The 20,455-nt window shown below is 46.0% G+C and overlaps 1 protein-coding gene and 2 pseudogenes across 2 annotated transcripts in view; 2 read left to right on the forward strand and 1 right to left on the reverse strand.

Annotated features, from left to right (window-relative positions):
- DNAJA3 (DnaJ heat shock protein family (Hsp40) member A3) overlaps positions 1–14,978 on the reverse strand; it is a 33,139-nt gene extending 18,161 nt beyond the window's left edge. For both annotated transcript variants that reach the window (XM_081554899.1, XM_081554898.1), the window contains exons 1-4: positions 14,760–14,978; positions 5,777–5,910; positions 1,265–1,348; positions 284–484 (exon numbers count right to left, since the gene is read on the reverse strand). In XM_081554899.1, coding sequence (XP_081411025.1) covers positions 284–484; positions 1,265–1,348; positions 5,777–5,910; positions 14,760–14,970 — 630 coding nt within the window. In that variant the 5' untranslated portion in view covers positions 14,971–14,978. The remainder of the gene's footprint in view (positions 1–283; positions 485–1,264; positions 1,349–5,776; positions 5,911–14,759) is intronic.
- On the forward strand, positions 2,686–3,064 carry LOC145532167 (small ribosomal subunit protein uS10 pseudogene; annotated as a pseudogene).
- Positions 3,946–4,239, forward strand: LOC145531723 (large ribosomal subunit protein eL37-like; annotated as a pseudogene).
- Positions 14,979–20,455: the final 5,477 nt, after the last annotated feature.

Below are 20,455 nucleotides of genomic sequence, written 5' to 3' on the forward strand. Positions count from 1 at the left end.
ATAACGAGACAGGCTCTACATAAAATAATCACTCTAACTATGGACTCTCAGAGCCAAGGTGCTGCCCTGATTAAGCAACTGTAAGAATACAGTAGAACTGGATGTACACATTACTCATGGTTTTTCAAATACTGGAACCACTTCCTACAAAGATGGCTGCCTCCCAATCACCCCATTTAAGTTGCTTTACCTTTTTCTTTGAGAAACAGAAACTGGTAAAAAATCTGTCTGTGTCACACTTAACAGCTGAAATTTGAACAATTCTTCAAAATGAGGGGCTTACCTCCTGAGGTTGATTGAACACACTCTGGAAATCGCCAAAAGAGGAGGATGAGAACTCCCCAAAGATCTTCCTGAAGAGCTCCTCTGGGTCAACCGTGGGACCTCCTTTCCAGTAGCTCTGCCCAGAGCTGCCGGCCCCGGGATCAAAGCCAGCGGAGCCATAGGTGTCATACTGCTTCCTCTTTACTTCATCGCTCAGGACCTGCCAAGAAAAGCCCGGCAGTCAGTGAGCCCGAGGCTCCCGGGGCCCAGGGCACAGACACCAAGTACAGACGGTGGTGCTGGCCTATCGACATTAAATGTCCTGATCCTGTCAATTGTACTGAGGCTATGGAAATCATTTCCTGCTCTTAGAGAACATATACAGAAGTACTTAGGAAAAGAAAGAGACCACATCTGTGATTTACCTCAAATGGTCAGGGGCAGGGAGGGGGATGCACGCACGCACACACGTGTGCACACACACACACACACAGCTGATGTACGACACCCTACATATCGCCAACCCCTTCAGCACGGCCAAGTCTGGGAAGGAAGTCCGCTCTCATTTAACTCTGCACTTGTTCAGCAGCTGTTTCATACCCTCTTCGCTCTCAGATGACATTCTACACTCCAGGGCAGTGGTGATCTTCTGCTTTTACAACATCTAACATCCCACCAGCCCTAAGAGGGGGAGGTCACCAAACAGGCACGGAACTGTTTCATCTGATAAGAAGGTCCCAGACCCAGCTAAAGTCCCAGTGACTGGGACTGGGAATATAGATTATTGGGTTCTGTTCTTTGTTGAGATCCCTAGTGAGATCTCATGTGAGCATTTTGGAACTGTGAAGTTTGGGTTTTTTTCCCTTTCAACGAGGTGATCTGGAGGGGGACATGGCCTTCCCACTGAACCTTCTCACACATCAGGTTGCCAGGGCAGCACACTCTGACCCATGCACACAGCTGAATGACGGGGACTGCATACACTGGTGGGCCACGTTACCTCATAGGCCTCTGCCAGCTGGGAGAACTTCTCCTTGGCTTTGGGATCATCCTTGTTCGTGTCTGGGTGATATTTCTTGGCAAGCTGAAGGGAGGAAATGGTCAATTAGTATGGACACAAGATGATTACTAAAACTGAACCCCCAGACACCAGTCACACCTCACTTCCTTTGTAGCAGTTGTCAGAGACTTCACAACCAACAACAATTCTTAAAACAAGATTAAAGACGTTTAAAATCATCTCTAAATCATCTCTAACTAGACTTACTATGATGATCATTTCATAGTATATACAACTGTTGAATCATTATGTTGTACACCTGATACTAGTATGTCAACTATACCTCAATAAAAACAAACTAAAAGCAAAACACACACAGCCACAATTAAAAACACACACTCCATGAACTGTGTTCAGTTTTCAAATCTGATCAAAAGTTTATTACAAAATGGCAAACTGAGTTTTGGGAAAGGGAAAGAAAGAAAGAAAACTATCTCTTCAACTGAGATGTGTACATGTTTTTCAATTGCAACAACTCTCTCAACAAAAATAACAACTAATTCTTTAGAACTTGGGGTCCTTTGTGAGAGATGCCAAAGAGTGAATCTGATTAGACTATCATCCACGTAAAAAGAGGGAAATAACTGGATAGGTAAGTAGATATATCTGCTGTATAAATTAGTTTTGGAAGAACAGACACTAAGCTGAAAAGGCTGACTGCTACCGGAGGGAGGGGAAGGATGGGAAAGAGAAGTTTTCTCCTTGCACACTCCTCTGTACTTTCTGAATTCAGAACAAGGGGAATGCGCTTGTGAGATCAAAGAAAGGCCCTCTGCACTCAGAAAGACCTGTATTTTAGTCTCCTAAATGCCACTGATCAGCTGTGTGGCCTTGGCAGCATGTCATAACCTAGCCAAGTCTTCTGCCTTGAGGACTAAATGATGTAAACATGGAAAGTTTTTATCCAAGTCCAACCCTAGCAATTGCTCCATAAAGCCTACTTTCTAAATTTTCAGTTTCAAATTACACAACTTTACCAGATTTTTTTTTACTTTTACACTTAAAAATTTGGATGGTTTCTACTCTCTCTTAAATGAAATCTCTAGTATGTCCTAAGGGCCTCACATGCCCCAATAAGTTGGTCCCAGTCTCCATCTCTCCAATCTTCTCCCGCCTTTGCACCAGGTACCTTACCTTCCAGCTCAAAAGGAGAGACAAGCTATTTACTCTCCCAAGACGGAAAAGCTAATTAAAATCCCAGTGAGATATCACTTCACACCTGCTAGGGTGGCTTGAATCAAAAAGACAGGCTCTTTGAGGAAGATGCAGTCGCCTCTGCAGCGGAGCTCGGAGCCGCCTACTCCTGCACCGCTGTTTGCTCTGGCCAAGGAACAAGTTGGTCAGGAAGCCGCGCCGCGGCCATGGCCTTTAATGATACCGGCAAGACTCCTGTGGAGCCACAGGTGGCCATTCACCAGATTAGGATTACCCTCACCAGCCACAACGTGAAGTCTCTGGAGAAGGTGTGTGCTGACCTGATCAGAGGCGCAAAGGAAAAGAATCTCAAAGTAAAAGAACCTGTTCGGATGCCTACCAAGACTCTTGAGAATAACTACAAGAAAAACTCCTTGCAGTGAAGGTTCTAAGACTTGGGATCTATTCCAGATGAGGATCCACAAGCAACTCATTGACCTGCATAGCCCTTCTGAAACTGTAAAGCAGATCACTTCCATCAGTACTGAGCCAGGAGTCAAGGTGGAAATCACCACTGCCGATGCTGATTATCAACCTTTTGAATAAACCGTAATCAGTTGTTTAAAAAAAAAAAAAGAAAGAGAAGTATTGGCGAGGATGCAGAAAACTCAGAACCCTCACACACTCTGGGTGACAATCCAGAACAGTGCAGCCAGTCTCAAACAGTCTGGCACCAGAAACAGATCCACACACCAATGGTCAATTAACCTACAACAAAGGAGGCAAGACCATACGATGGAGAAAAGACAGTCTCTTCAGTAAGTGGTGCTGGGAAAACTGGACAGCTATATATAAAAGAATAAAATTAGAACACTCTCTAACACCATGAGTGTTAGAGTCATGTCTGACTCTTTGCAACTTCATGAACTACAGCCCACCAGGCTCCACTGTCCATGGAATTCTCCAGGCAAGAACACTGGAGTGGGTTGCCATTTCCTTCTCCCTCTAACACCATATACAAAAATAAACTCAAAATAGATTAAAGACCTAAATGTAAGACTGGATACTATAAAACTCCTAGAGGAAAACGTAAGTAGAACACTTTTGACATAAATCACAGGAATATCATATTGGATCCGTATCCCAGAGTAATGGAAATAAGAACAAAAATACATTAACAGGACCAAATTATACCTAAAAGCTTTTGCACAGCAAAGGAAGCTAAACAAAATGAAAAGACAACCTACAAAATGGGAAAAAGAGATTAATTTCCAAAATATACAAACAGCTCATATAGCTAGCTCAATATTAGAAAGAAAAAGAAAAAATCCAACCAAAAAATGGGCAGAAGACCCAAATAAACATTTCTCCAAAGAAGACAAACAGATGGCCAAAGGGCACATGAAAAGATGCTCAACATGGCTAATTATTACAGAAATGCAAATCAAAACTACAATAAGGGTTTTGGTCTCAGCGGCAGAAGCAAGATGACCAAGGGAACATCATCATTTGGAAAGCGACGGAATAAGACACACACGCTGTGCTGCCACTGTGGCTCTAAGGCCTACCACCTTCAGAAGTCGACCTGTGGCAAGTGTGGCTACCCTGCCAAGTGAAAGAGAAAGTATAATTGGAGTGCTAAAGCTAAAAGACGAAATACCACCAGGACTGGTCAAATGAGGCACCTAAAAATTGTATACCGCAGACTCAGGCACGGATTCCATGAAGGAACAACACCTAAACCCAAGTGAGCAGCTGTTGCAGCATCCAGCTCATCTTAAGGATTTCAATGAGTATTCACACAATAAACGTTCTGGCTTTAAAAAAAAAAAAAAAACTACAGTAAGGTATCATGACACACTGGTCAGAATGGCCATCATCAAAAAGACTACAAATAAATGTTTGAGAGGGTGTGGAGAATCAATATGCATCAACTGATGAACAGATAAATAAAATGTAGTATACTCATGCAACAGAATATTTGACCACTAAAAGGAACGAAGTACTGCTACCTGTTACAACATGGATGAACCTGGTAAACATTATTCTAAAGTTACAAACAAAAGTCACAAAAGTCTACATACTATATGATTTCATTTCTATGAAGTGTCCAGAATAGGCAAATCCCTAGAAACAGGAAGTAGGTTAGCAATTTCAAAGACAGAAGAGAGAGAAGAATGGGGAATAAGGGCTTATGGTATGAGGTTTCTTTTCAAGGTGCTGAAAATGTTCTCAAATTGATCGCAGTGATGCTTATACAACTCTTTGAATAAACCAAAGACCAGTGAGTTCTACCCATTAAAAAAAGAGAGAGAGAGGAGAGAATAGCTACTCAAGCCATAAGTTGTTAGGTTTGGTCTTGACCAGTACTTGGTTCACAAATATTAGGCTTAGCCAATGTTTTTATTTCCCCACCAAAAAAATTTTAAAAAGAAAGAAAGAAAAAAAAAATCAAGACTCAGTAAATTTTACATGAAAGTAATTTAAAAAACTTCTCTTCTTTCTGGCCGCACTGCGCATAGCTTGTGGGATCTCAGATCCCCGAGCAGGGACTGAACCCAGGCCACGGCAGTGAAAGCTTGGAATCCCAACCGCCAGACCACCAGGGAACTCCAAATAACTTTTAAAATTTAAATTGTATGTAATTTATTAACCTTGTTAAACTAATCTTGATTCTGACATTATGGCTTCCCTATGTTTTATGGTATTAAGGTGCTCTTTCTTCCATCAAATGATATTAACAGATTGTACCTAACTATTTTTAACATCTGTATTAGGCAAAATACAAAAGCTAGCATTTCTACATTGGCACCCTTGCTCTTTAGTTTTTTTAAAATTTTTATTGTGTTGATCAGAGCAAAAGTCTGGAAACCACAGGTCAAGATAACTCACAGGCCACTTCACCAATCAGCCCAACACATTCTGGGATATGATGATAGGAGTTTCACACTTTTTAAGTTTAAAAAAAATAATAATTCTAAATTCATAAACTTTTACCTGAATGCAAAGAATGAGTACCTAAAACTTAGACCAGCACATCTACCGATTCAGAAGACACAGAATAGATTTAAATACAAAAACAGCCATGGAAAAAGATTTTTAAAAATCTCTGGTTCTGAGTCTCATTTTCCTGAAGCATTAACCAGTGTGGCATCACACACTGAGGAACATGGTCTAGCAAAGCCAGCTTTATCAGCCTACGCTGTTGGCTGCACACGACCCACACGTGTGGGCGTACACACTGCACGGCTCAAGGTCACCCTGGATCCACATCATCCTTTCTACAGTCTCAGCTCTGAAATCTCGCTTCCAACAGACCTGGTAATAGGCTTTCTTGATCTCCTTCTGGCTGGCGCTCCGGGGCACTCCTAATATCTGGTAATAATCTTCTTTAGCCAAATGGGTGCTCGTGTGGAAGGAGGCAGTACAAACAAAAGGGTATCGTTTTACTCCTGAAAAAGAAAAAAGGAAAGAAAATCACTCTGGGAACATACTCAACAAATGGAAATTGCGAGTAAGTGACCAGCCAGGCCACACCTATGAAGGAGCAGAGGTAGGTCACAGCTTTTGGGGGCTGTTCTCCTCCAAGCCTCCTGAAGACCAAACTCACTGCACCTCAGAAATGGCTAAAGGGACTTCCCTGGTGGTCCAGTGGGTAAGAATCTGCCTGCCAACGCAGGGACACGGGTTTGATACCTGGTCCGGGAAGATCCCACATGCTGTGGGGTAACTAAGCCTGTGAGCCACAACTACTGAGCCCACGTGCTCTAGGGCCTGTGCTCCACAATGAGAAGCCACTGCAAGAAGCCTGTGTGCAGCAACAGAGACCCGACACAGCCAAAAACAAAACCAGAAACAACTAAACCCAGTGTATACGGAAAAGACAAAAATCAGAGTGCGGGGTGTGGCTAGTCCTGCTGGACTACATGAGGGCTGCAGCCTCATTACCTCTCCAGAGATGGGGGCTGCACCTCGGGATGAGTGAAAATCGACTTCGCTCTCCTGTTACACGGCCGGCCGAGCACCTGCCACATCTCAGGTGCTGGCAGAGACCTCATCTCTGTTAAAGCTTAACAGCTCCCCCCAGGTTCCCTCTCGCCACCGTGCAACCCCGAACATCTGCTTACGGGGTGGTTTTCAGAGTGTGATCCCTGAACCAGCAGCATCATCGGCCTCCTGGAAATGTACATTTTTCAGGCACCACCCAAACCTGAATCCAAAACTCTGGAGATGGGGTCCAACAAGCCATGTCTATCTAACAAGCCCTCTAGGGGAGATTCTGCTGCACACTGTTTGACAACCGCTGTGCTAAAGAAATGGTTCTTGGTCTTCAGCGTCACAGATCTCTTTGAGAGCATTCAATGAAAGCACTGACCCCTCCCCTAGAAACAATACATACATACAGATGCACAAGGTTAAACGGCCCTGTGCCAGAACCTCTGCTGACCCCAGAGCATGTCAGAGCACATGGCAGCCCCGCCTCCACACCCTGCCTTCCTTTCAGGCCTCTTGCATCAGCAGCCGGGAGGAGGCTGATGGGACACACCTACTCAACCTCCCTCTACTTAACTGACTAAGTGAAGGTGGGGGAGCTGCTCTACAACCTGCCTCCTAATTGCCAACCCATCCTATGACAACTGAAGATGGGGAAGGCAGGGCTGGGGGGGTGCAGAACAGGCCAAGTTAAGGCCCCTCCCCAGAGGGGAGGGGAGGGCCAAGAAGGAGAATGAGGACCAGGAGGCAGCTCCAAGTTTTTAAGTCCAAGTTTCCCCTGCTAGAGAGAAGCTACTGGATTCACCACTCATTCATTCAGCAATCATGCCTGCTAGACACTGGGCTTCTTGCAACAGACACAGCAGCAAATAATGCCAAAGGTCCTGCCCTCCGGGAGCTTGCATTCATTCGTGTTCTCAACACCGGACTAGGCACTGAGGACACAGACTGAGTAAGACTCAAAGCCAGTGCCCTCAAGGAGCTTCCAACCCAGCAGGGGCATGTGGGAAGCAGTGTGAGAAGGGATGTTAGTGCACAGGAACGCAGAGTGAGAACACACAGTATCACCTAACCAGGGCCTCTCAACCCCCACGTTGTTGAAGATGGGAGGATCAGATTCCCTCCTGGGGGTGGGGGTGGGGCTGTTAAGGGCTGAATTGTGTCCCCCGCCCAAATTCATATGCTGAAGCCCTAACCCTCGGTGCCTCAGAACGTGACTGTATTTGGAAATGGGGATCTTCAAAGAGGACCCTGACAAGTGTCTTGGACTACAGCCTTCAGAACCGTGAAAAAAAGTAACCTATCTTTTTAAGCCACTTATTCTCTGGTACTTTCTTACTGCAGCCCTGTGTATATATTTATATCCTAACATAACTATGTGCTTATTGGAGGATGTGCTAGCAGGATCTCTGGCTACCTAGTTACCAGGAGCACCTCCCACTCTCAAACAGGTAACTAAAACTCCAGACATTGCCAGATGCCCCCTGGAGGGTAGAATCACCCACAGGTGAAAACCAGCACAACCCAGTCTCAGAAGTTTCAGTGAAGGTCTTCTAGGGCAGCTGCTGTTAAGGTGCAGAAATTAACTTGGCTAAGGAGGGCTGGAATCCATCCAGATTTATGCCTGTAGTTCCGGCGTTGTTTGCAATAACATCCTCATTCGCTTTCAAGTGCTCCCTTTGGCAGTTACATCATATGATCACCTTTGGTTTGGAGGGAGAAAGTCCTTGTGCAACTGCAGGTGCTATGACATAACTAAGACTCAAGTAAATGTGTGGGGGGGGTAGGGTAGAGGGGTGGTTAGAGACGATGATGATGACAATGATAGGTGCTGGGAATAAACAGAAGGGCCTCTGAGTATGTTAGTTGTTGCTGTTGCTCAGCGCCTAAATCGTGTCCGACTTTTTGTGACCCCATGGATTGCAGCAAACGAGTCTTCCCTAACCTTCACTATTTCCCCAAATTTGTTCAAACTCAAATTCATCGAGTCAGTGATACTAAAGTTTGGATTTTATCCTGAGGACAACAGGGAGCTACTGCAAGTCTTAAAGAGACTTGATTAGATTTGCATGAGAAAGAACTCTCAAACCATAACAACGAGAACTGGGAAACTACTTAAAATCTGTGTAGGCACAAAAGACAGCCAAGGGTATTGAGCATATCCAGGAAGGGTGCCAAGATTAAGGGTGATCAAACATGAGAACAAATAGGAAATGGTCAGTTCAGTTCAGTTGCTCAGTCGTGTCTGACTCTTTGCGACCCCGTGGACTGCAGCACGCCAGGCCATCCTGTCCATCACCAACTCCCGGAGTTTCCTCAAACTCATGTCCACTGAGTTGGTGATGCCATCCAACTATCTTATCCTCTGTCATCCCCTTCTCCTCTCGCCTTCAATCTTTCCCATCACTAGGGTCTTTTCCAATGAGTCAGTTCTTCACATCAGATGGCCAAAAGTATTGGAGCTTCAGCATCAGTCCTTCCAATGAATATTCAGGACCGATTTCCTTTAGGATGGACTGGTTGGATCTCCCTGTTGTCCAAAGGACTCTCAAGAGTCTTCTCCAACACCACAGCTCAAAAGCATCAATTCTTCAGTGCTCAGCTTTCTTTATGGTCCAACTTTCACATCCATATATGACTACTGGAAAAACCAGAGCTTTGACTAGACGGACCTTTGTTGGCCAAGTAATGTCTCTGCTTTTTAATATGCTGTCTGGGTGGGTCATACCTTTTCTTCCAAGGAGCAAGCGTCTTTTAATTTCATGGCTGCAGTCACCATCTGCAGTGATTTTGGAGCCCAAGAAAATAAAGTCTGACACTGTTTCCACTGTTTCCCCATCTATTTCCCATGAAGTGATGGGACCAGATGTCAAGATCTTAGTTTTCTGAACGTTGAGCTTCAAGCCAACTTTTTCACTTTCTTCTTTCACTTTCATCAAGAGGCTCTTTAGTTCTTCACTTTCCACCACAAGGGTGGTGTTATCTGCATATCTGAGGTTATTGATATTTCTCCTGGCAATCTTGATTCCAGCTTGTGCTTCATCCAGTCCAGCGTTTCTCATGATGTACTCTGCATATAAGTTAAATAAAAAGGGTGACAATATACAGCCTTGACGTACTCCTTTCCTGATTTGGAACCAGTCTGTTGTTTCATGTCCAGTTCTAACTGTTGCTTCCTGACCTGCATACAGATTTCTTAGGAGGCAGGTCAGGTGGTCTGGTACTCCCATCTCTTTCAGAATTTTCCAGTTTGTTGTGATCCACACAGTCAAAGGCTTTGGCATAGTCAATAAAGCAGAAATAGATGTTTCTCTGGAACTCTCTCTTTTCCAATGATCCAACGGATGTTGGCAATTTGACCTCTAGTTCCTCTGCCTTTTCTAAAACCAGCTTGAACATCTGGAAGTTCATGGTTCACGTACTGTTGAAGCCTGGCTTGGAGAATTTTGAGCATTATTTTGCTAGCGTGTGAGATGAATCCAACTGTGCGGTAGTTTGAGCATTCTTTGGCATTGCCTTTCTTTGGGATGGGAATAAAAACTGACCTTTTCCAGTCCTGTGGCCACTGCTGAGTTTTCCAGATTTGCTGGCATATTGAGTGCAGCACTTTCACAGCATCATCTTTTAGGATTTGAAACAGCTCAACTGGAATTGCATCACCTCTACTAGCTTTGTTCGTAGTGATGCTTTCTAAGGCCCACCTGACTTCACATTCCAGGATGTCTGGCTCTAGGTGAGTGATCACACCATCGTGATTATCTGGGTCGTGAAGATCTTTTTTGTACAGTTCTTCTGTGTATTCTTGCCACCTCTTCTTAATATCTTCTGTTAGGTCCATACCATTTCTGTCCTTTATTGAGCCCATCTTTGCATGCAATGTTCCCTTGGTATCGCTAATTTTCTTGAAGAGATCTCTAGTCTTTCCCATTCTACTGTTTTCCTCTATTTCTTTGCATTGATCACTGAGGAAGGCTTCCTTAATCTCTCCTTGCTATTCTTTGGAACTCTGCATTCAAATGGGTATATCTTTCCTTTTCTCCTTTGCCTTTCACTTCTCTTCTTCTCACAGCTATTTGTAAGACCTCCTCAGACAACCATTTTGTCTTTTTGCATTTCTTTTTCTTGGGGATGGTCTTGATCCTTGCCTCCTGTACAATGTCACAGACCTCCATCCATAGTTCTTCAGGCACTCTATCAGATCTAATCCCTTGAATCTATTTCTCACTTCCACTGTATAGTCGCAAGGGATGTGATTTAGGTCATACCTGAAAGGTCTAGTGGTTTTCCCTACTTTCTTCAATTTAAGTCTGAATTTGGCAATGAGTTCATGATCTGAGCCACAGTCAGCTCCCGGTCTTGTTTTTGCTGACTGTATAGAGCTTCTCCATTTTTGGCTGCAAAGAATATAATCAATCTGATTTTGGTATTGACCATCTGGTACTGTCCATGTGTAGTCATCTCTCGTGTTGTTGGAAGAGGGTGTTTGCTATGACCAGTGCATTCTCTTGGCAAAACTCCATTAGCTTTTGGCCTGCTTCATTCTGTACTCCAAGGCCAAATTTGCCTGTTACTCCAGGTATTTCTTAACTTCCTACTTTTTCATTCCAGTCCCCTATAATGAAAAGGACATCTTTTTTGGGTGTTAGTTCTAGAAGGTCTTGTAGGTCTTCATGTGAAGTGAAGTGAAAGTGAAGTCGCTCAGTCGTGTCTGACTCTTTGCGACCCCATGGACTGTAGCCCACCAGGCTTCTCTGACCATGGGATTTTCCAGGCAAGAATATTGGAGTGGGTTGCCATTTCCTTCTCCAAGGTCTTCATAGAACCGTTCAATTTCAGCTTCTTCAGCATTGCTGGTTGGGGCACAGACTTGGATTACTGTGATATTGAATGGTTTGCCTTGAAAACGAACAGAGATCATTCTGTTGTTTTGAGATTGCATCCAGGTACTGCATTTCAGACTCTTTTGTTGACTATGATGGCTACTCCATTTCTTCTAAGGGATTCTTGCCCACAGTAGTAGATATAATGGTCATCTGAGTTAAATTCACCCATTTCAGTCCATTTCAGTTTGCTGATTCCTAAAACGTCGATGTTCACTCTTGCCATCTCCTGTTTGGCCAGTTCCAATTTGCCTTGATTCATGGACCTAACATTCCAGGTTCGTATGCAATATTGCTCTTTACAGCATCAGACTTTACTTCCATCACCAGTCACATTCACAGCTGGGTGTTGTTGTTGCTTTGGCTCCATCTCTTCACTCTTTCTGGAGTTATTTCTCCACTGATCTCCAGTAGCATACTAGGCACCTACTGACCTGGGGAGTTCATCTTTCAGTGCCCTACCTTTTTGCCTTTTCATACTGTTCATGGGGTTCTCATGGCAAGAATACTGGTTTGCCATTACAAATCAGAAGCAGGAAGCAGATCCATATTTTCTGGATCCCCCATACTTGCTTTCTGTTGCTGTACCCTAGATTTCCTGCAGTATGAAAAGCAGACAGTGTGGGAGCAACAGGGACCACTTTCTTTGGTCGGATTTGAGAAAAAACAGCAGAGCTAGTGTCTGAGCGCTTTGCTTCACTGCAGGAGTGAGGGGTTACCTTGACCCACCCTGCCTCCTCCCCCCATCAACCTTCCAATCCAGAAGGCAGAGGCCGGTAGTGGCAAAGGTTCTGGAAACTGCAGGTTCAACATCATGAGGAGACAACTTGGGCTTGGGTTAAGAACAGGAGACAGTAATGTGCAAAACTGAATATAAAGACAAGTCACACTGAACTAGTAGAAGCTTGATGGCTTCTGACACCATCCCCAAAGCATCAATGATTAGCAATAATATAGCAAGAGTTCACTTAATAAATACATTCCCCACCACCCAAGATATGACCAATAAATGTCTGGACCATTTCAGAACAAGCCAGAACAGGATGAGCCTCCAAGTCATTCCAAGAATAACCAACCTTCCACTCTGGGAGAAGGTGTGAAGTAACTACCTTCCACTCTGGGAGAAAAAGTCAGATTTAAAGTGTTGTTTTTACATCATCTAATTGTACTACTGGATTTGCAATGAGATCGCAGACCGTTTGGGAGCTGAGTTAATGCCCTAAGACGTGGTAGGAAACAGAGCACCGTGAAGGACGCTACCTCTCACACATGTTCAACACCTGATACAAAACATGCCCACTGTGGGCACTGGGCTCACTTGGGGAAAAGGACAGCTGATCGTGTAGTTCCTCAGTAATGACCACACGCCAAGCTCAGTATTTAGTGCTTGTCTGTCTCCTTTCACACATACACAATCACCAAAAAATGTTCCCCAAATGTGTACATATGTGATATGAACAAATTTACCTTCACAGATATGTAAGGAATTATATTTGAGCATAAAGATGCAGGCAAATGCTATTCACAACAACCTTGACATTAGAAAACGTTGGCAAAACCTAAAAATGACCACTTTTGCTCATATTGAGAAATACAGCATGACATCGTTTCCAAATCCTGAGGAAACCAGGGCAGACTACTGTGAGGAAATATAGGTGGCAAGAACAGAATAAACAAATGGGATTACCTGACCAAAATCACATCCTATCTCTTTGTTCTCTGCTGTATCCCCAGTACCTAGAACAGAACCTGGCATATGATAAGTCCTCAATAAATACCTGTAAATTAAAATATTTTCAATTAAGGAATGAGAAGCACAAAAGGATTTAAATAATCCACCCAGGTCTCTCTCTCACACACACACACACACACACACACACACACACACACACACACACACACACACACACACACACACACACACACACACACACACACACACACTACTGGAACCAGTGTTCACTGTACAAGGCAATCACAATTACTGACACGTAATAACTGGCTTTTATGTAAGCATTACAAAACTGGATCTTATTAGGACATCATCTTAAGTAAATTACCTTGTCAGGACCCTCTAATTAATCATCTCTGTAAGTTTATAGATAAAATAGCATTTGCACAAATTCTAGGGAACACAAACATCTAGCACAATTCAGGCACATAATTAGTGGTTCAATGTTTCCTTCTTCCTTATCTCACTATAAGGGAAATTGCCCAAACACACAGCATAAGAAACCACCATGGCTAAGCACTTAAAAAGCTTAATATATGCTAATTCAACATCACCCCCATCAATTACGGAAGCAGCAGGTTTTGAATCAAGGAGCAATCATTTTCTACCTTTGTGACATTCTACAGGTTAACATCTAAGACTCAGCTTCTTAACCTATAAAACAGAATAATAATAGGGATTCCCTGGTAGTCCAGTGGTTAGGACTGGACTACCACTGCAGGGGCCCAGCTCCATCCCTGGTTGGGGAACTAACACCCCACAAGACCACCAGCTTGGCCAAATAATAGTAAGTGTCTACCTCATGGAAGTAATCCATGCCTCATACACAGGAAGTGCTTAGTAAATATTAGTTTGCATTTTTATTGCAATAACCAACACAAGTGCTCAGTTCCTAACATGTTCGACTCTTCTCGACCCCAAGAACTGTAGCCCGCCAGGCTCTGTCCATGGAACTTCCCATGTACGAATAATGGAGTGGGGTGCATTTCCTTCTCCAGTGGATCTTCCTGACCCAGGGATAGAACCTGCATCTCCTGCACTGGCAGGCCAGATTCTCTTCCGCACTGAGTCACGAGGGAAGCCCAATAACCAACATAAAGACCTCTAAAAAAACAGTGTGCCCTTCAATTTACACCACGTGGCAGAAAGAGACTAAGCTCTGAAAGAACAACTCTAGGTTCGGGACAACTCTCCTTATCTAACTTTATGACCTTGGGCGGGTCAACTCTGCTAGAACCTCAGTTTCCCATTTTTTAAAATGGGGATGATTATCCCCACCTTGTAGGGCTGTTACCATCAAGTGAGATGAGGTACACAGCGCCCATCGAGCCCAGAGCAGGTGCTCACCGAATGGCAGTTACCTCTGCTCCGCCGCTACAGGCTGGGAAGTAGAGGGATGAGAAAGGAATTGGGCAGGGGAGCAGTAGATGCGGGAAAGAAGCCTTCAGAAATGTTGCCAGAGAGGTGAAGGTTCACGGCCTGGAGGCGTTTCGTCCCCTCCGCTCGAGGCTCCACACAGCTCTTCCTCCTTCACCAGTTCTGAGCAGCCATTAGGGCCTCTCCTCCTCCTGCCGGCCCACCTCCCCGGAGCGGTTCCGCATGTAGGTCAGAAGACACACTCCACCCCGCTACCCCCGTAGCCAGAGCGAAGCGAGTCACTCCTTTCCAGGCCTTGGGCGCTAGAGCCTGCCCTCACCTGTGAAGCTGACACCGGGTCTCAATGTCAGCAGCGCCCTGGGACCGCGACCTCCCAGGGAAGGCGGGAAGGCGGTGACGCTCAAATTACGTCCCAGCGGCGCCCCCACCACGCCCCCCATGGGCGGCTGGGCCCCTCTCCCCGAGGCAGCCGGCAGCCGCGGGGTCCCCACAGCAACCAGCAACCAGCGTGTGGAGGACCGCGCCGCCATCTTGGCCCGGGGACACTGCGCCTGCGCCACCCGGCTCAAGGCAGCCTCACGAGGACGACGCACGCGCGCAGAGCCGGCGCTTCCGGGGGCGGGGCCTGCTGCGGGCACTCGAGGAGGGGGAGGAAAAAAAAAACTACGAGCGTTGCGCGTGCGCATCCGCACACAGTGCGCTTTCTGAATAGCCAACGCCGAAAAGGTATTTACTCTAAAACTGCTAATTGGTAACTTGGCTTGAGAAGCCTCGTCATTCTGTGATGGACGATCAATACTGCACCTTACCTGTGTAAAGACGTGGTTGAATGTAACCGAATGTAACGGGTCTGAGGGGCCTGGCCGGGGGGCGGACTACAAGTCCCAGCGTGCAATGCGGCCGTGACTCCCTCAGGTTCCAGCATGCCGCGCGGCTTCTTTCCTCTTGACCCTGAGTCTCAGGTCTTCTTGCTGAGGCTTACTCGCTGAGTGTGAGCAAGTGATTTGCTTCATTAACGTATTCCCAGAGCCAGGCTTCGGAGAAGGCAATGGCAACCCACGCCAGTACCCTTTCCTGGAAAATCCCATGGACGGAAGAACCTGGTAGGCTGCAGTCCATGGGGTCGCTAAGAGTCGGACACGACTGAGCGACTTCACTTTCACTTTTCATTTTCACGCATTGCAGAAGGAAATGGCAACCCACTCCAGTGTTCTTGCCTGGAGAATCCCAGGGACGGCAGAGCCTTGGTGGGCTGCCGTCTCTGGGATTGCACAGAGTCGGACACGGCTGAAGCGACTTAGCAGCAGCAGCAGAACCAGACTTCACGCTCACTCTTTCTCTGGCTGATGCACCACGAAAAGGGCTTGGATCGCTCGGCTCTTTTCCTAAGCTATTTGTCTTCTCCAAACCTGTAGTGAACTTGCCGGTGGCGGATTGTGAGCCGAGCTATCCAAAAACGAGTTTAATAAACGTTGTGTGTACCTACAAGGTGTCAAGCACGTTCTAGAATGTCGAGGATAAAGTGATGACTGACATACCGTCCCTGCTTTGGAGGGCACACGATGAGTCGAGAGGCATCTTAGCCACTGAGATAACATGGTCGGTACTATCGAAGGTATAAACAGTGTTACAGGCACACAGGCAAGGGAGTTTCTCCGACAGGTTGGGGGTATTGCGGTTTCAGGGAAGGCATCTAAGAGGTAACATTTGAGTTGGACTTTGGTGAAAACTGCGCCAGGTAGGAGTGGAGGGGAAGAGTGTTCTAAGTAGCAAGAACTTCAAAAGCAAATGCAAAAGTACTTGCCATGTACGCACCAGCTAAATTTGGGATATGGGACTGGAGATAAGAACCTGGCCTGGTTAGTCCTGCAGAGGGGTTTCCGCTTTCACACTCCCACTACCACCCCTAACAACGGAAAGGGAACCTGAGGGCTCCTGGATGGATTTAAGGTGATGTGTGCTCCTTGCCCCTCCCCCATTACACATGACGTTTTTATGTATGTGGTTATTAATCTGGGGAAATATCCATAGCTTTCATCAGTCAAATTCTCCACAGGCTCTAAGACTAAAAGAATGTTAAAAACCAATGGTCCCGTGAAGAACAGTTAGGAGGCTGCTGTAAACTGCAAGGAATACTTGAGAGTTTGGGCTAGGGAATTCAGAGAACTGAGGTGAGCAAGGGATGTTGTAGAGAAACAGGAAAAGATTGACATGGGATGGGAAGTGGGTATAACTTTGATATATTCAACAGATATTTAAATGTCTCCAGCATAGTGCTTTTGGGCTTCCCTGGGGGCCCAGACAGTAAAGAATCCGTCTGCAATTCGGGAGACCTGGGTTCAATCCCTTGGTTGGGAAGATCCCCTGGAGAAGGTCGTGGCAACCCATTCTAGTATTCTTGCCTGGAGAATTCCCATGGGCAGAGAAGCCATGGCAGGCTACAGTCCTTGGGATTGCGAAGAGTCAGACATGACTGAGCAACTAAGCACAGCACAGCATAGTGCTTTAAGAGTATGGGCTCTGGAGTCAGACTGCCTGGGACTGAATCCCAGCTCTGCCAGTTAACAGCTGTGTGTCCTTCAACAACTTACTTTACCTCTCTGTGCCTGTTTTCTTTCTCTAAAATGGGGCATAGTAGTGCCAGGGCATAGTAATACCTCAAGGGATCATCTGAGGAGAGAGTGAGATAATCCATGTAAAGCCTTCATACTGTACTTGGCACGTAGTAAGTGCTCAATATGTGCTAAGGCTCTGTGCTAAGCACTGGGACACCAGAGAGAACGCTGACAGTTACTTGCCCACAGGGATCCCAAAACCTAAGGGGAGGCGGGGGGGTGCAGGTTGAGAGAAGTACAGCTTTCAGGAATAAAAGTTGAGAACATGAGCCAAAGAGCTGTTCATTTACCACCTCAGAGTGAGTTAGGAATGAGGGCTCACTAGTATGAAAACTTTGTCAGCCTTGTAACCCTCATTTTTTTGTATTTTAGTCTCCCTCTCCCATCTATTTCCCCATAGTGATTAACAGCGAAGATCCTCTGTACAGAAAGTGGGTATGTATTCTTGATTTAGCGGGTAGCAGGAAGGCTATTTGTCAGGGAGCCTATATCTCCTCTTATGAAGCAGAGAGCCCCAGGGTAGTGGAGTGGATGAGGATGGATACTAAAGGAGGGAAGAAGGCCTTGAACTCAACACAGAAAGCCTCTGGCAAGATTCCCTGGTGAGGGGACCTCCCTGTGATCCAGTGGTTAAGAATCCACCTTCCAGTGCAGGGCACATGGGTTCAATCCCTGGTCGGGAACTAAGATCCCAGATGCCACGGGGCAACTATACCCACATGCCTCAACTAGGGGCAACTATACACGCATGCCTCAACTAGAGACTGCCAAAAAAAAAACAAAAAAAGACTCCCTGGAGAGAGTAGGCTAGGCCTGCTCCTGGTTTCTGTCACTGCTGATCACCACAGAAAAATAGGAGATGATACAATTACTAAATGTGACTATGGTACAAAGCTTGGGAAGTCTCCATAGAAGTGGGCCTTGGTTTGTGCTTCCTAAATCAGCCTGAGTTGATGGTTGTTTGGAGACAATGAATATACTCTTTTTATGTTCTTTAAGCAGTGGTCATGCCAAACTAAAAATCCTGGGAAAGGAGCGGTTTGGGGGAAAAAGATAATGACTTTTTCTTTTTTTCCTTTGGCTACACTGGGTCTTCACTGCAGTGCTTGGGTTTTCTTGTTGCGGAGCCCAGGCATAAGGCGTGTGAGCTCAGTGGTTTCAGCTTGCTGCTCTAGCGTGCGCGGGCTTCAGTAGTTGTGGCACAAGGGCACATTAGTTGTGGCTCTCGGGCCTTGGAGCATACAGGCTTCAGTAGTTGTGGCGCACTGGCTTAGTTGCTCCACAGCAGGTGGAATCTTCCCAGACCAGGGATCGAACCCATGTCTCCTGCATTGGCAGGCAGGTTCCCATCCACTGTGCCACCAGGGAAGTCTGATAGTGAAATATTTTTATTTGGACGTAACAACCTTGAGACATCTACGGGACCAATTTCAGGCAGTCTCTTTTCGGTTCACAAAGAACTTCTTCATGTTTTCTCTCTTGATACAATCACAGCCCTCTAGGTTAAGTAGGGCAGAGGCTAGCCGCATTTTTACGAATGGACCCTTTCCCCAGCCTCCCGCAAAACAACACCAAACGAAGCCCTGAAAAGTGGAAAGACTTCAACGTCACACAGCTTGTGAGTCAGTGAACCAATATCTTTTAACAGCCAAACCAGAGCTCTTTCCTTTAAACCATGTGCCTTCATAGATTGTGATCAATAGTTCCCAGTCATACAGCTCTGGATGGCTTACAAAGCACTTCCTCATGCAGAATTTCATTTGCTTTTCACAACGAAAGGAAGCAGGGCTAATATTTACTACCACCCTCACCTACAGACTATTTCACTGCCATCCAAGTCCTTCAGCTGTGATGAAACGCAAACAGATCCTCCCCAGGCTTGTGATTAAAAAACTGGGATGAGCACACAGGACACAGCTACCCACACTGTCGGGCAGAATACATCCTGGGTCTGCTTCGTCCACCACCTCCCCCCAACTCCTGCTGCCCCCTTCTCCAGTCTAAAACCAAAAACTTGAGCTTTAAGGAGAAACAAACGTTTTGCAAGAGGCAGACAAGTTGCGCAAGCTTCTCCCCGTCTTCACTTCTCATTTTACTATTCCATTGGGCCCTCTCCGGCTCCCCCGAGCTGAGGAGGTCTGTGAACACTAGCAGGGAATTGAAGCATGGTCCACCAGGGCATGCCAGACTGAAGGCCAAGGGAGACCAGAGGGTCTACCCCGTGATCTCCAGTGGACACTGGCCACCTGAGGTACAATGGGACCTCCCAAGTCTTTGGCTCTGTGATCGAGTGGCTGGTCCTTCTCCACTGTGAGTGAGGAGCCCTTCCAGGGAGGGAAGAAGGGCCTAAGCCTTCAAGGGCAATACAAGCCAGCTCACCATTTCTCTAGTTGTAGTGTTTTCTTTCCTCCCCAAGAGTGTGTGTGTGTTAGTTGCTCTGTCGTGTCTGACTTTGTGACCCCGTGGACTGTAGCCCACCAGGTTCATGGGGATTCTCCAGGCAAGCATACTGGAATGGGGTGCCAATCCCTTCTCCAGGGTATCATCCGGACCCAGAAATTGAACCCAGGTATCCTGCATTGTGGGCAGATTCTTTAACCATCTAAGCTACCAGGGAAGCCCAAGAGAGTATGGGACAATTCCGAGGGAGTGTGGAGTGTCCAGCCCAGATGTTCCCAGGCCTGACCTCTGCAATGGGTGCAGTTCCCTGCAGCAGGAGATGAACTGTGTCCTTGCCTGGCTCACCCAGGTATTTCCAATGGGACTTTCGTGGTAATGATTTCCTTAAAGGCCCTTTAAACTGCAATTGACTCCAGCTCCCAACTGAATACCCTTCTGCCCAAACTAGGCTTAAACTTCAGCAGTGTTTTACAAACCTGAGAAATGAAATGAAAGGAACTCTTTTTTTTTTTTTTGAATATTTAATTTGGCTGTGTGGGGTCTTAGCTGCAGCACCAGGGATCTTCTTCACGTCAATGTGGCTTCTTTCATTGTGGCTCATGGACTCTAGTTGTGACCTTTGGGCTTAGTTGTCCCATGGTATGTGGGATCTTCGTTCCCCAACCAGGGATTGATCCCATGTCCCTCTGCATTGCAAGGTGGATTTTTATTTATCATTTTCTTTTAATTATAGGAGGATGGTTCCCTATGCCGTGTAGCCCGCCATGCTCCTCTGTCAATGGAATTCTCCAGGCAAGAATATTAGAGTGGGTTGCCATTCCCTTCTCCAGGGGATCTTCTCAACCAAGAGATTGAACCTGGGTCTCTGGCCTTATGGCCAGATTCTTTATGGTCTGAGCCACCAGGGAAGCCCTGCAAGGTGGATTTTTAACCATTGGACCAGCAGGGAAGTCCCTGAAAGGAACTCTTAAATGGAAAAAAAAAAGGGGGGGGGAGGAAT

Source organism: Giraffa tippelskirchi, chromosome 13 (assembly GCF_054371585.1).
Source record: "Giraffa tippelskirchi isolate mGirTip1 chromosome 13, T2T-mGirTip1v1.2.pri, whole genome shotgun sequence".
In the NCBI taxonomy this organism is placed as follows: domain Eukaryota; kingdom Metazoa; phylum Chordata; class Mammalia; order Artiodactyla; family Giraffidae; genus Giraffa; species Giraffa tippelskirchi.